The 16,353-nt window shown below is 43.1% G+C and overlaps 1 protein-coding gene across 1 annotated transcript; it reads left to right on the forward strand.

Annotated features, from left to right (window-relative positions):
- Positions 1-7,997: 7,997 nt before the first annotated feature.
- Positions 7,998-13,287, forward strand: tlr18 (toll-like receptor 18; the record flags this gene model as incomplete). The annotated part of the gene is made up of 3 exons (XM_083632660.1): positions 7,998-9,019; positions 9,956-11,138; positions 12,976-13,287. The coding sequence occupies exons 1-3, from the start codon at positions 8,019-8,021 to the stop codon at positions 13,285-13,287; spliced, it is 2,496 nt and encodes an 831-aa protein (XP_083488786.1). The 5' UTR covers positions 7,998-8,018.
- Positions 13,288-16,353: the final 3,066 nt, after the last annotated feature.

Consider the following 16,353-nt stretch of genomic DNA (forward strand, 5'->3'; position numbering starts at 1 on the left):
AGTAATTACTCATTAGTTAATGGTTAGTCAATGGTCAGTTTGGGAGTATATAGTTAATTGTTAGTTATTCATTACCTTAACTAATGATTAACTAATGATTAACTAATACATTCACGCACTGACATTTTGGAATCATTAAGTAATGATTAACTACTCTATTCACGAGCTGACATTTAGTAATCATTAGGTAATGATTAACTACTCTACTCAGGAAATTAGATACTAATCATTAACTAATGACTACCTACTCATTAACTATGATTAACTAGTGATTGACTAATGCCAAATCTTTCATTAGCTACTCATTAACTGGCTATTAGTTAATGGTTAGTTTACTAGTAACTACTATTTGTGTACATTATTGTAAAGTGTTACCTTTTTAACACATGATGTCTTCAATGTTAACAGAATTCTAACACACGTGAATGAATCAGCTCAGGGACAACACATTGTGTTATTTTGACACATCTTTTCTAAGAGTGATAAAGGTTGATTTATGGTAGGGTGCTCAACATTTTTGATAAGTGTCTCTCGACAGACATAAAAGAGTCGCACAACATTTTGAATTTATACTTCAGTGACACGTTTTCATTGGTCTCCATGGTAAAGGCGCGTTCACACCGACCTATTAAAGTTTTTAGCTGGCATTGAGTTTACATACAAAGTCAATGCAAACGAGCCATTGAGCGTATATTCGCGCGGGAGAAAAATCACTGGGCGTCTGAGTGACAGAGACAGAGCGATAGGACGAAAATTCGCTCGTCGCCTGAGATGAAATATCTCAACTCGAGCGAAATTTCGCTGCTAACAGTCGCTTGCTGCTTAACGCTGATTGGCTGCCGTAACCCTGGAGTATTTATTCATTCTTGCATCAGGGGAAAACACAGTTGTGTTATTTGCGTTTTCATCCTGTCTAACGTTAGAGCTGTGTGCTGCTTGTTTCTTGACAGTGAAGATCTCTCTCGTTTCTCAAGCTCGCTGCACCCCGCCCACATCTATCAGCGGGTCGACACAGGTGCTGCCAATTGTGCATGAATAGTCTCTCCCTCTCTCCGAGCTCTGACTATGAACACCTCGGCCCGAGAGTCTCTCCCTCTCTCCGAGCTCTGAGTATGAACACCTCGGCCCGAGGGCGGAGTGCGCTCCCGGTTTGCGGAGTGATTTAAACACAGCGACAGAGCGATTCCAAAGGGTTGAATCGAGCGACAGGGAGAAAAATAATGATCTTGGTGTGAACACAGCTTAACAGTGATCCCCGCTGAATAAGTGTCCAAATGTTCATGTCATTCTGGCCAATACTCTACTTCTGTTATAACATTTCAGTCTGGAATATGGAATATATTTCAATAATCTTTATGACTAAAGAGCTAAAAGTAATATTATGTGTAAGAAATACCTGTTCAGTCATTTTTTGCGGCCCTGGGGCAAAATGCGGCCTTCAATACTTCAATATATGGGCCGCATTCTGCCCATATGTGCTCTAGAGTCTATAGAGCACACATGGGCAAAATGCGGGCCCCAGGGCCGGACTCAAAGAAAAACAAAACGACCCCTAAAAACTCAGAATTATGTTAATAAATCTCATCTGCTACAGCCATTGGATTTGTATCACTATTATATCAGGAGATTAACAAGAATTTGCCAATCACAATGGGAGAGAGGATTAAAAATAGGGAGACTCCCACGAAAATCAGGAGTGTTGGCAGGTATAATCTCCAATGTGTGGCCCTTCGCTTACTTGATGTAAGTCATACAGCTGAAAGGAGGGGGCGGGGCTCACTGTTACCATTGAGACCACTGAAAACCTGGCGCCGAAGACACAAAAAAAAGTCGAGCACCCTACCTTAAATCAACCTTAATCCATTTTTTCCTATTCCTTATTGCTCAAGAGGGTTGTATAGATAACTGTATTTCAGTATAGATAACTGTATTTTAGCAGATATAATTTCAGTATAGATAACTGTATTTCAGTATAGATAACTGCATTTTAGCAGATATAATTTCAGTATAGATAAATGTATTTCAGTATAGATAACTGTGTTTTAGCAGATAGAATTTCAGTATAGATAACTGTTTTAGCAGATACAATTTCAGAATAGATAACTGTATTTCAGTATAGGATAACTGTATTTCAGTATAGATAACTGTATACTGTATACTGTGTTAATGTGTTGTCTGTTCCTGTTTTGACTCATTGGCCTTAGAAGCAGGGAAGGTTTGGTTGTTTTTCAAAGTTTCAGCACTGTTCTTAATGTTACACACATTCCTGCTCAAAAGCTGCTCATTTCAACCACAGTCTTCTCATCGCTGAGCAACTGGGAGTTAAGTGATTCATTTAATTTAGCTACCATCAACAATCAATAGTGTATATTGACCCTCATCTTACTAGATGACGTATTGGCATATTCAGGCCATTTGTCAAGCTGTTACAGACTAATCCAGTATAGGTACAGTGGTATAATGATCTATGAAATGATACATAGGGAAACAACATATTTCTGTGCTATCCACATCCGCAAAGACATAAATATTTACTCAAGTCGCGTCACTTCTGGACTGGCTACAACTCACAGTGTTTGTTAAACATGGTTATAAAGCTTGTCAGAGCCTTCGTGTGAGGGCCAATACAGTGTGTAGCCTGGGACCAGCAATATAAATAAAGGTGGAAGACTGACGATCTGAAAGACTTAAAAGGAAACTAGTGTTGAGACGGTAAGTAGTGTGCAGTTAGTGAGCTCTAAGTACTGTACCACAGAACACAAGAGAGAGAGCAGCCTGCAGGGGCCAGTTTCATGGATTTTGATTAAGGATGCGGTCAATGTCTGTGTCACTGGTATTGCTGCCTGAGTGCACATGATGACTGCATGTTGAACGTATATGTGTAGCGTGCTTGTCTTGCATGGTTGCACTGAATGTTTGTATGTGATGTATTTGGAATTTGTAAGTCGCTTTGGACAAAAGGGTCTGCTAAATGACGTGTAATAATGTAATGATTTATGTAAGTTGTTTGTACATGTATGTCTCTGCACTGATGCCACTGACAAGGAAAAAAGACGTGTTGCATTCGGCGATTATTAAAGTAGTTCTGAATCATCTAATCAGAGCTCAATTTATTCTGAAAAAACATTATCCTCTATATTTTAATTGTAATTAAACACACACAATATGTCTCAAATCAATACATTTAAATACTTACAGACATTACCATGCCTTCTGATATTTTTCATCAATGCCTCATCATGAGCCATCTAGATTTCTTGTCTGTTTTCTCTGAAAGTTATTTTTCAGCTTCTTTAGTTGCTTTATCTGACCTAAGCAGTGTAAGTTTACATTCTTTTTTTTTGTTCATTAGAAAAATGTTTGTGCATTTTACCTAAATTAGATCTGATGTTGGTGTATTTAAGAGAGCTAATGGTTTGCTTGGTTACATCTTTCATAATCCTTTTGTGTGTGCCAGCCATGATACAATTTAAAGATCTGCACATCCCTCTGTTTCATCAGCAGTTGCTAACTGTCATTTGAAGCAGTGGGGAAAAAACTGTTGAAATCAAGACATTGCATCAGCGATTTATTTGTGATTGAATTGAGAGGCAGTTGAGAGAGAAAGATAGAGAGAGATTGTGTGTGTGTGTGTGTGTGCGTGTGTGTGTGTGTGTGTGCGTGCGTGCATGTGTGTGTGTGTGTGTGTGTGTGTGTGTGTGTGTGTGTGTGTGTGTGTGTGTGTGTGTGTGTGTGTGTGTGTGTGTGCGCGTGCGTGCATGTGTGTGTGTGTGTGTGTGTAAGCAAATTATCAAATGGATCAAGTGTTAAAGGCAATGGGGTATTTTTTATTGGGATTTTGGTTAAATGCTTGAAATAAGGTCTGTACAAAAGTTTATGAAACAGGGAACTTTGTGTTCAGCAAGATAATCTTCACAAATGAGGACCACTTTTATGATTTTCGAAGCGTAAATGTGTTGTTTTTTATAACAAGATTTTCAGAAAACACTTCAAAAGTCATAAAAGTGGTCCTCATTTGTGAAGATTAGTCTTGCTTAACACAAACTTAGTTGTTTCATAAGTTTTTTTTCCTCAATATTTAATTTTTAATGTTTTCAGAACACACACAAAAACAAACAAAGACAAACAAACTCAGACACCGGAAAAGAAAAGAAAGAAAAATCATATATATCGACATTCCAATATTACAATGTGGTGCTACCAGCCGCATAAGGTGCTTATATGGTTGTAAGAGATGTTGAAACCAGCCGGGCGAGTCACCCGTCGCCCTTAACATTGTCAAAGTAGAAAAGGGTCTCAGATAGTCGAGAATCTTTTTAAGTGAGTTGGTCCTCAGGAACCTGAGTCTCTCCATCCGTATAACTGAGACCATGGGCCCTATCGTCGCAAAAGCAGTAATATAGCGTTTGCGCTTATTTTGCGCTCATTTAATGCTGCGTGCAATGCAAATTGGGGGCGTGCACAAGCGCATTTGTATTCTCCCTGCTGCGCTATTACCTCTATGCCTGTTATAATTGTACTGGACATGCATGGGGTAGGCATGTCAAACCAAACCAAACCAGGCATGTCCGCGACACAGATGGCATTCTCCTATCGTTAGCATGCGCGCAATTACTTTGTGCTAAGAGCTTTGAAAAGCACCTCTTAAGCAGTAAAATACCCCGCTGCGCTTGAGCACACCCTAATCTCTGCGCAGCGCAGTGCAGAGGAATTCCTTTTAGATACGTCATTATGCACAAACGTGCCACGCCAGGACATCAAATTCTGCTGCTAAAATTGGGTATTAGCAGATAATTCAGTGAGGCAATCAACTATAATTCACTGAGAAACTTTTATCACGTTGCAAAGAGGGGTTAATGGTAAAAGAATTGAGGAAACTTGGACACCTTCACAGACAACCTGTCGACAAGCTCTCTATTTCTCTCTGTCCTCGGCACGGCAGCTCTCACTGAGTGCGTTTACATGCACACCAATAAACTGTTTATTAGCGGATTTCTGAGTTACCTGATTATTCAAGTGGTCATGTAAACAGCATAAACCGATAAGCTTTATCCGTTTATGGTCATAAACGGGTTATGAATAAACCGATAAACACACCTAGGTTTCTGGCCAATAATCGGTCTTCTGTCTGCATGTATACACCTTAACCGGGTTTCTTTCGGGTTTATATATCTGCGCATGTACGAGTTGCGGGAGATGCACAGGAGCGCGTGAGGTAGGGAGAGACACGCTGCACTCACTGGCCCCTCTCTCTTCCCTCTCCCCCGGCCACAGCGGGGGGAGAGCGGAGCAGAGCGGGGAGCTCTGCTCTCTCTCCCCGCACAGAGCCGGTGTCCCTACCCACACCGCTGCTGCACTGCACTATCATGTTGAAATGTCGATATTCTACAGGAGACGACTGTGGTGTCTGCTTGCACAAATAAAGTCCCCAGTGCCATGCCGTGAACATTACAGGGACGAACATTTGTCTCGGATTGCAAATAGAATGATGAATTTATTAATAAAACGCATTGTCCAAGGTGCGTGCGTGACGATGTTTTTCAGATGACAGATTAAAAAAAACACGTAGCCTACGGACAACAGACTCAGTCGTTCAAAACACAAGACACACATAACGTTAATATCCGTGACAAATTCTGTCCGTTTTCTGACAGGTAGAGTATTTCAATTCAACACACGTTGTGGGTCATGAACATTTGACGTGCTTAAGTCACCTCACCTGCCTGCCTCTGTGCTGTGTGCTCGGTAAAGTTGGAAATATTATTGACAGATGCACTTCCAAAGCGACGCGATGCCTATTCCAATTTTAGTAAAGTAGACGAGATACACAACCTAATTTTCACCTAAACCATCCTCTGCGCTGGACAAATAAATTAGGAAAATGTGATTTTGCATTTTGCAACTATATTCTGTTGTTTTATTGCGGAATTAATGCTGCCTTTCTGGAGAGAAATCCGACTAATTGACTGAATCATGTAAACCCGGGTTTCTCCTATTGTCGGATTATTAAAGTGCATGTAAACGCAGAAATCAGATTATTGCCATAAACTGATTATTCTCAGTTATCCGTTTATTGTCTGCATGTAAACGCACTCACTGTTACACCGAGTTTTAATTGAGTCCACTCTAAATCCTCCCATCCTTTCTTTTGTCCCCCCCGTTTCCCCACTGCAAACACGTTTATTTCCAGTCAACAAAAGAACCTGAATTTCATCAAATCACAGATGTTTTAACAGGTATATGATGTGATGGTGTTGTTTTTCGTTAGGGATAATATATACAGTCAATGGAGATAGGCCTATTCAAATTATGCATGGGGAGAATTAGTGTATATTGCATGCCTCGTGCAAACTGTATTACAGGAACTGCGAGACAGGAATCTGATTGGTTTGATTGATATGTAACGCCCAGACATTGCAACGCCTGTGAATAATTCTGATGGTTAACACTACCCAAATCCTGTTTGCGCCGCGCATAAATTACTTGGCACGCCTCCAATTTGCGCCTGCAGACGTTGTTGTGCCGAGTTACGCACACCCACCGAGTATTGCATCCCTACCATATTTTGGGTCTGTTTTAACTTAAAAACAGGGAGGTCACATCTACCCAAACAATTATATCATTTTTACATCATTGTATATGTTTCTGTACAAATCATTACAATATGCTCCCGTGAGGTGGGGATGTGTTTGGCGGCGGGGGTGTAAAACTCGGCATAACACCTGGACACTTGCGTGAGGCCGACTGCTATCATCCCTGCAGGGACGATAGCATAAGGCAGGTGCTAAGGCACGCAAACAGGTGCGCAAGCGCAAAAAGCGGATAGCACCTGTACCAAGATAGGGCCCCATGTTCGTCAACCACAGCTGAAAAGAAAGTGGAGAGGGGGACTTCCATTCCTTCAGAATGAGTTTCTTGGCGACAGTCGTTCCCTGTGTCAAAGACTCTTGCACACCCGTAGGGAGGAGCAGAGAGGATTCCGAGCAGCCGAAGATGGTGAGTTCCGTCTCCGGCTGAAGGGTTATTTTGTAAGCCTTAGAGCAGTGGTTCCCAACCTTTTTTGTCTTATGTACCCCTTGAGCTGTTTTTCCATGACAATAGTACCCCTCACTCATGCGTGTTGATGATTACATACAAGTAAATCTATACAAAATATGTTTCACTGAACTGCCGGTGTTTGGGCTTTTTAGTTGTTTTGTTTGCCATTATCAGTAGCAGAACAGTGTAGCAGTTGACACTTGCCAGCAGAACTAGTTGCGGCACACACATCACATTTTAACAATGGGCTTATGAAATGACTTGGAATATATATATATTTATTTATCATTTTGGAGGTAAATTGTATTCACCAATCATTCCAAGTACCCCCTGCAAGCTGCTCAAGTACCCCTAGGGGTACATGTACCCCTGGTTGGGAATCACTGCCTTAGAGTACCAATTAAATATTTTGGCCCAGAATCCAGATAGTGAAGGCCAGAACCAAAAACCATGGGACAGTGTGCGCTCTGACACCTGACACATAGTTCTGAGACAAAGGGAAAGACGTTGTGCAACCTATGCTTGGAAGAAGGAAGACGGTGAGCGACTGGTGTCTGCTGTTAACTGAGCAGAATTGGATCATAGACAGACATATCCTGTCCCATATAATGTAACTCAGATAACTCAACACCAAGTTCCTGTTTCATAAACTTTTGTTAACAATTAACAAAAGTTATTTCATGCATTTAACCGAAATTCACATACAAAACTCCCATTGATTTTTACACATAAGAACCAGGATGTGCAGCGACTTCGGCGTGGAACCCTACAAAAATATGTCATCCCTGCGGTACTCTATTGAGTTGAGTTGAATTGAACACAACTTCAGCCTGTACTGAATCTGTGCTTGTTTGGTTTGGCAGGAAAAAATGTGGGTCAATGTCCTTCCACTCTCTCAATGTTGCAATACAGTACATCCAAATATATAAGAAAAGTGCAGCTAATGTCTCCCTTCCTTATCCTTTTACAGGTCTATCATCATGATTTGGAAACTGATTAGCTTCAGTGTTCTCCTTCTTGGAGCGCTCACATCCACATCGCCGACTCCGACATCACCATCATCGTCTCCCACCACAAACACTGACATAGGATCTTGTCGCATCCACAACTTTGGCCGCTCTGCAGACTGCCTTGGAAGACAACTTGACCATGTTCCATGGAGGCGACTTCCATCCACCCTGGAAGACCTAGATCTCTCCTCCAACAAACTTCAAACTGTCCTCGCCAATGACTTCCTCCGCCTCCCTCAGCTTCGCATCCTTAAACTGCAGTTCAATAACATTTCCCACATCGACGATGATGCCTTTAAGTACAACCCACACCTGAAGTATCTTGATCTCTTCAACAACTCCCTGCAAGAAATTCCTGCCAAAGCTCTGAGCCCACTCTTGAACCTAAATCAGCTCTACATGTCCAATAACCTGTACAAACATGCTACTTTGGATGATGGCTTTTCCAAATTGGTCAAACTCCAGTTTCTATCCATGGGCGGCCCTCTGGTGATGGGTCTAAAGAAAGGAGACTTCCAGCCCTTGAGGAACATTCAGTTACAGGGTTTTGCTATCAAGTGTTCTTCCAATCTAAGTTACTATGAGCCCGGGAGTTTAGAAGATATTCAGACAAGGCAGATGGGCTTTGATATGGCCATAGATCAACAACCAAACACTCTCCTTCAAATGCTACGTGACCTCGCCAACAAGACCTTCAACGTCATCCAGTTCCGCAACCTCTTCGAGTTTGCATACTACATGGGAGAGGAAGACATTTTCCAGGGTTTAAAAGCTGTTACAGCCCATCAGGTCATCTTTCACCGAGGTAAATTCAATGAGAATCTCCTGAGGATGGCTTTGATGAATTTACAAGTTGCCCCTATCAAAAGGGTGAGACTTCAGTACATCGACTTTGCCCGTTCACCCACGTTTGTTGACAGTGGAGCAAGTTCCAGCATAACAAACCTACATCTGGATAAACTGGATCTTTGGTATGTATCTTCCAGTCTCTGGGTATGATGCAACAGTTTAAAATGTAGAAAATGTTAATTTGGTCACAAATTACTTGAAATGTTGCTATTAAAGCATTATGTACCAGTGTATGTATAATGTAGTAGGCCTTATGCATGCTTTGTGGACCAATTTTCTGATATGATTTAGAATGGTGCATATGAAAGTTTTCACGCCAAAAAGTATATAACCATTTTGGAAAATGTTGCTTCCTAAATTTTCAAATATTTAAAATTCACAGATTCTATCCTAAAAATGTTAACTGTTTTATAATAAAGGACTTCCAATGACTCCTACCCTCAGTAATTACCCAGACTTTACTTTAAATTATTCCTACCCTCAGTAATTACCCAGACTTTACTTTAAAGCCATCATTTTGTTAGAGGTGGTGGCACGTTTTCAAATGGTGGATGTCTCCCTTTGGAATTAAACTCTTTATATATATTGAAAGGCTGATATGCTCATAGGCTTTCAATGTAAACGGTAAATGGACTGCATTTATACAGTGCTTTTATCCAAAGCGCTTTACAATGTGCCTACATTCACCCATTCACACACCGAAGGCGGCAAGCTGCCACGCAGGGTGCTGGCACAGCCATCGGGAGCAATTTGGGGTTCAGTGTCTTGCCCAAGGACACTTCGACATGCGGACTGGAGGAGCCGGGGATCGAACCATCAACCTTCTGATTAGTGGACGACCCGCTCTACCTCCTGAGCCACAGCCGACCCCAATGTCCACATGCTTTCTCACAATGCACTTCCTGTATACATTCACTTTGTTATATCTTTTACAATTAAGGTTCAGTAGAAAGTGAATATGAAGTTGTATGTATAGTTTATACTGAGTATTTGAGCACAGAGTATATTTGTATTTCCTGCAGTACAGCTTATAACACTAAACCTTCCATTCCTTGCAGGTATATCAGCAATCCTGATATTCTGCGATTTGACTGGCGCTTCACCTGGTTGAACAAAATCCGAGAGCTGTCGATTCGGTATGTGTACTTCAACTCTGTGCCTTGCGACTCCTGGGTTGAGATGGGAGGTGTCGAGCATCTGGATGTCTCCAATAATCGACTGGAGAGTTCATCCCTCTTCAACCAACGTTGTGTTTACAAAGGCACCATGCCAAGTCTCCGCTCCTTCGACGTGAGCACCAATGAGCTGTCCAGCATGAAAGACTTGTCATCTGTAACTAGGGAGTTCCAGCAGCTGCAGACAATGGATTTTAGCAACAACAAGCTTGGCTCTGCTGAAACCAGTCGGGACTGTGTCTGGAAGCCAAACATCACTCGGGTTATTGCTCACCACAACCAATTTGTGAGTGAAGCCCTCCAGTGTCTGCCCACCACAGTGCACTACCTGGACCTCTCCTACTGTGAACTGGACCAGCTGGACATGGCTTTCTTTGAGAAAACCACTTACCTCAAAGAGCTGGTGCTCAGTGGGAATAAAATCAAGTTCATCCCCTCTCGCTGGAAAAGTCCGTCACTGCAGTCGCTGGCTCTGGATGGGAATTCGTTCGGTCTCATTAGCAGGGAATCCTTCCAGGACATGCCCCAACTGTCCCGCCTGACAGCAGGGAATAACCCTTACCACTGCACCTGTGAGCTCCATGCATTTATCCAGGACACAACGTCCAAAGGGAGAGTCAACCTCACCGACTGGCCTGAGAACTACAAGTGTTACCATCCAGAAGCCTTCCTCAACACAGTTGTATCCAATTACCTCCCAAGTCACGTTGCGTGTGACATCAGACTAGTCATCATCATCTGTGTCGCCACCACTGCAGCAGTGATCTTGATACTGATGGCAATTTGCTATATATTCAATGTTCCATGGTACACCAAAGCCATGTACCAGATCATCAGGGCCAAATACAGAGCTCACAAGGAAAGAGCGGCGGGGGAACCAGAGGTCTTTGCATATCACGCCTTCATCTCCTACAGCCACTCTGATGCGGACTGGGTGAGGGACCAGCTTTTGCCCTCCTTGGAGAACATCAGGAACCCCTATCGCCTCTGTATTCACGAGAGGGATTTCATGCCAGGAAAGTGGATCATCGATAACATCATTGAGAACATTGAAAGTAGCCGCAAGGTACTGATGTATAGTTTAATCTTAAAGTCCCTGGAAACCAAAAATATTTTATTATTATTTAGCATTTTGAGTTCATCACATCACAGGACCCTATGTTAATAAGCCACCAGCCAAATTTGAACGATGATGAACGTCGCAAAGTATATAAATTTAGGTTTGACAGGTGTGGCAAAACGCATGAAAATCGATTATTTTTTAGAGTGTATTATCTCCCGCGGAATGTGTGGGCGTGTCCCATCTACAGCAGGGAAATTTCTGTCTCGGAGAGCGCGAGAGAGAGGGGGGAGGGAAACGGAGAGAGAGAGAAAGAGAGATGAGTGCACACACCGTGTGTGTGTGTGTGTGTGTGTGTGTGTGTGTGTGTGTGTGTGTGTGTGTGTGTGTGTGTGTGTGTGTGTGTGTGTGTGTGTGTGTGTCCGCGCGTTGCTCCCCTGGTTGCTCCGTGGCTCTGAGAGGAAGAGATCTCTGTCCGTTCTCTCTCTCTCTCTCTCTCTCTCTCTCTCTCTCTCTCTCTCTCTCTCTCTCTCTAGTCCGAGAGAGAGAGAGAGAGAGAGAGAGAGAGAGAGAGAGAGAGAGAGAGAGAGAGAGAGAGAGAGAGAGAGAGAGAGAGAGAGAGAGGAGCACATGGCTTGAAACCCGACACCTTGCTAATCTCACACACAGGCACAGGGAGACGGACAGCGAGGGAGCGCTGTCACTGGGGGCAAAGAACAGACTTGCCATAGGTGGGTGCGGATTGCACGCGTGTACAAAGGTTATATAGAGCTTATGACGTCATAAGCTCCTACATTTTAGCACCTCACGCGCTGCTCTCTTCAATGAGGAAGTATCTTGTAGAATCTTGTAGAAAAGTGTCGATTTTAAGGCTTTGGGTTGAAAGTAATGCATAATAATTTCGGAGGCATATAATTAGTAACATAAGATCCTAAATAACATAGTTAGAACGTTTTTGTGGATTTTGGTTTCCAGGGACTTTAAATTAATGTGCTAATTCACAAGATATGCACTTGCTAGAATATACATGGCACACACTAGATTTCCAGAAAGCTTGATGCTGGGGCGTCTGGGTAGTGTAGAGGTAAAAGCACTCACCTACCACCACGGAGACCCGGGTGGATTTGATTTCCGGCACTGGTACCTCCGGCTTATCAGACGTTCCTGCAGATCATAGTAGAGGGTATGCACAGACGTCACTTTCCCACTGGAAGACGCCCCCTCAATCGGGACTGAGTGGCAAAACATTTGGCAGGTTCCTCCCTGTTGTTTGGAGCAGCAGATGTCATTTATCTAGGCTGACTACTGTATTCAAGCTGAACGTTAATGTTGCCACTCAGTGGGCGTGACCCCGCAGTGACTTCTGCCTCTGTGACGTCACCTGCGTACCCTCTATTGGCTGTGTCTGTGAGTGGGAAGCCGGTGGGGTATGAGTCCTGGTCGCTGCAATAGTGTGTCCTCTGGTCGGTCGGGGCACCTGTTCGGAGGAAGCATGGTGCTAGTCGACAACTCTCCCCAGATTGGCAGAGGAGGTGGAGCAATGACCGGGACAGCAGGGGGAATTGGCCAAGTACAATTGGGGAGAAAATGGGAGGAAATACAAAAAAACTAAGTTTTGGGAAAATACAACAGAACTTATATTTGTCCTTTGTTTAGCAAAGTTAGGTAATTTGTCCTGTTGTTTCTGGTATCCTCTGCAAAGTAAAAGTCAAATTTTAAATTCCCCTAATAACATCCAAGGCATGGTCACCCAGCACATCCGATAGTTACATCAGATCCAGTGTACTACTAAATATCACATAAAAAATGCAACCTAATTGTCCCCCCTCCCCCCCATCCTCAGGTCCTCTTTGTCCTCTCACGCCACTTTGTGAACAGCGAGTGGTGCAACTATGAGCTGTACTTTGCCCAGCAAAGAGCCATGGGGAAGACCTTCAGCGATGTCATCCTGGTGGTGAAGGAGCCCATTGACCCCAGCTCGCTGCCCAGCAAATACTGCAAGCTGAAGAAGATGCTGAGTACCAAGACCTATCTGGAGTGGCCTGAGCAGGACAAGCAACAACAGGCATTTTTCTGGGCACAGCTGAAGAGTGTTCTGGGCAAGCCAAGCCTGACGAGAGGACCTACAGTGCCAAGAGCAGAGCCCCTTCAGTAGGCGCTGTATCTGTGTTAGAGCTCCCCCCGGAGGACGGGAGGCCAAAAATACCATAGACTAATATAGACAGAGAAACAGAAGTCCAGAAAGAGGATATCAAGAGGATGAATGACAACCTATCCAATAAGAGACTGATCCCTGTAGTAGCTTGACTAAAATGAGGAAAAATATATTTTTCTATGATTGTATGACTCCTTTGAATCCTTCAACACTATGTGAAGGCCTGACATCAGTTGAACCTTTTGTCTCTCCTCTGTGTGGTTTGCCAAGCTGCGAGCAAAAGCCAACATCTCATTATGATGATAGAGAATAACATGATCCCCACACCGCCCACTGCATTCTGTCATGTTATCCCTGAGTGCTGAGTCGCTGCCCTCCGCTCCACCTCCGGATTCCCTCCGAGAGTCACAGGCCAGGCGCCCCACTGACAGGCGGGCGCTGAAAGGCACAAATGAGATCTCCCATGTGGCACTCTGGATAACAAGCCAGGTGCCAGGAAGATGTGCTGACAGACAGGTGCCACAATGTGAAGGCAGCGTGGTCCATTACATTCTTGGCCGTGAGAGGTATGAGATCACAAATAATCCACACACATGCTGTAGGATGCACTTGGCCAAGTCAAAGGGACTTGACTTGACAAAAGACTCGAAAGGAAGCCATAGAGACACTGCTGAGTGGGTCATCATTCAGAAACCAGTGTGTGCGTGCATGTGTGTGTGTGTGTCAGAGAGAGAGAGAGAGAGAGTAGGCGACTCATCCTTATTTTGAGAAAATAATTTAGAATAGTTTTAGAAGAGAGCGTGTTTAGTTTCGTAGCAGGAAAAATGATCTGGCATGAATCTATAAGAGTTAAATGTGTTTGTTAAGCAAGCTACACAAGTCCTCCCTGTATGTGAGATGCATTATCAAATGCATTTTCTCAATATAATGTTTGTCACAGAATCAGCCATTCTAACCTAATTCAGACATCTTACACTTTTGGAAAGCATTATGTATCATAATGTGATGCATAGTTCCATCACATTGACTCAGCTTAAAAGTATCTGCTGTAATAACTCCATAAATAAATAAATACTCCATTATTATTATTATTATTATTATTATTTTTTACTATTGCTTCTTTTATTGTGCCACCAAATAAAACTATCACTTTTGCTCATGATGGGGTTGGATGATTGATTGGGCTTCTTGTGGATTTCTGTAGTTGCTCTGCACACTGGTCTGTCAAGTAATCAGAGATGGTAGCTTTGGTTTCCCACACAAAAGGGAAAGTTGAGTGCTCTTACATTCCAGGTCAGCAGGTCCACACCAGAGAAACACCATAGCAAAGTCTCATCAGGCACTCTGTGTTACGGTACATTGATGCTGCTGTGCAATGCAAAAAGTGTCAAGCTGCCGTCTAAAACTACATAGTATTTAATTTCACCTTTAAGAAACAATCCAATGCCAATGGGGTGAGATAGTTACATTTAATTGCAGTTAAATGTGTTTCAGTATAAAGATAATGGCATGCATTCTATCTATAGGCGGTTTTAACTTGACAACAAAAACATTCTAAATTGAACCCCCGCTCACTTCCTGTTGCAGTGTTTGCTATGGACATAAAAGAAAAAAAAACATTCAAGTGCAGGACTGACCATTCTGTGTAAACCGTCTATACAGCTGAGCAGCGAAAACAAAAGTAACGATGTCGAGTGAATATTTCTGCAGTTTGCCGAATGTGGAGAAAAAGGAAGTGCTGTGGGGTTGCGCTCTGGTGAAAACCGTGATCGGGCTGAAACTTTCAGGGAGTGTAAAGAGCACTCGTGCGGGTGACCTGACAGAGCCAGATCTTTTAATTAGGGCAGATTAATTGCCGTAAGGCTGATTGCCCTAAGGCTGATGCTATAGTTCAGTGAGTGATGTCATACATAGGCATTGTGACATCATTGTGACATCACTGATGATGTCATCAGTGACACACACACACACACACACACACACGAGAGAGAGACTGAGGGAGAGGGAGAGAGACTGAGGAAGAGAGGGAGGGAGACTGAGGGAGAGAGAGGAGAGGGAGAGAGAGACTGGGAGAGAGAGGGGGGAGAGACTGAGGGAGAGAGAGAGGGAGACATTGTGCACGTGCAAATAGGGCAGGTGAGGCCACGCAGCAGCAGAGCTGCGTATGCGAGGGGCAGCTCGGCGAGCTGCAGGGAGGGCGAGCCTAGAAATCGAGCGCACGAGATGCCAAGTTTAATCAAATTCGCCCAAAAAGTCCATTTCCATTGGTTTCAAGAAAACGAAGATTTTAAGATATAACACGTACATGAGTGCATGATAGTACAGGCCCCTGAATGACATGGCAGCATAGAATAATTCACCCACTTTATATTCAATCAAAGATACAGTAATGTAGAGTAATGTACAGATACAGTAATGTACAGGACACCGTTTCAAAGCTCACCAGGCCTGACGTGAGCTGTCCATGGTGCTGAAAGAGCATGAACCGCAATTCATTGTAAACAAGCCGTTTCCGACACTTTTCCCAAGCAAAATATGGCATTGCTTTTGTTGACAATTTATTTTGAGGGGTTTGTGTAAGCTGTTATGGCAGCTGATAACACATAGGCGTATAGTGCTATTCAATGCAGACTAGTTGCTGAGAAGAGCAAGGCTTCTCCTCATTCCAAAGCAGAAATGTTAATGTTTCAGTATTTAATTGTTTGGTTTGTATTGTTTGAATTATCTGGAGTTATTTCTATGTTGAGCTGCCCATGAGACTGTCAAGTGCACATAATGCATTCAGTTGAAGTCTGAAAATATTCCATTATTGATGCAAGCCAACTTGAATCCAATTTTTTCCTCCTTTCTCTTTTACACACACACACTTCTGCACATTAGATATTGAAATGGGCCCCTAGTTGCTTCAGGCATCGGCTCTAGTGGAAAGCAAACAAAGTTTTACCAGATGATCTATACAGCAGTGTGACTTGCAGCGTCATTCAATGAGTAATGTGCTCTCTGATTGGTTTGTTTCAGGCTTGTCCTAATCTTGGTAGGGAAATGAGGCTCCATGTGAAACATCAA

This window comes from Poromitra crassiceps (assembly GCF_964638095.1).
Source record: "Poromitra crassiceps genome assembly, chromosome: 1".
Classification (NCBI taxonomy): Eukaryota; Metazoa; Chordata; class Actinopteri; order Beryciformes; family Melamphaidae; genus Poromitra; species Poromitra crassiceps.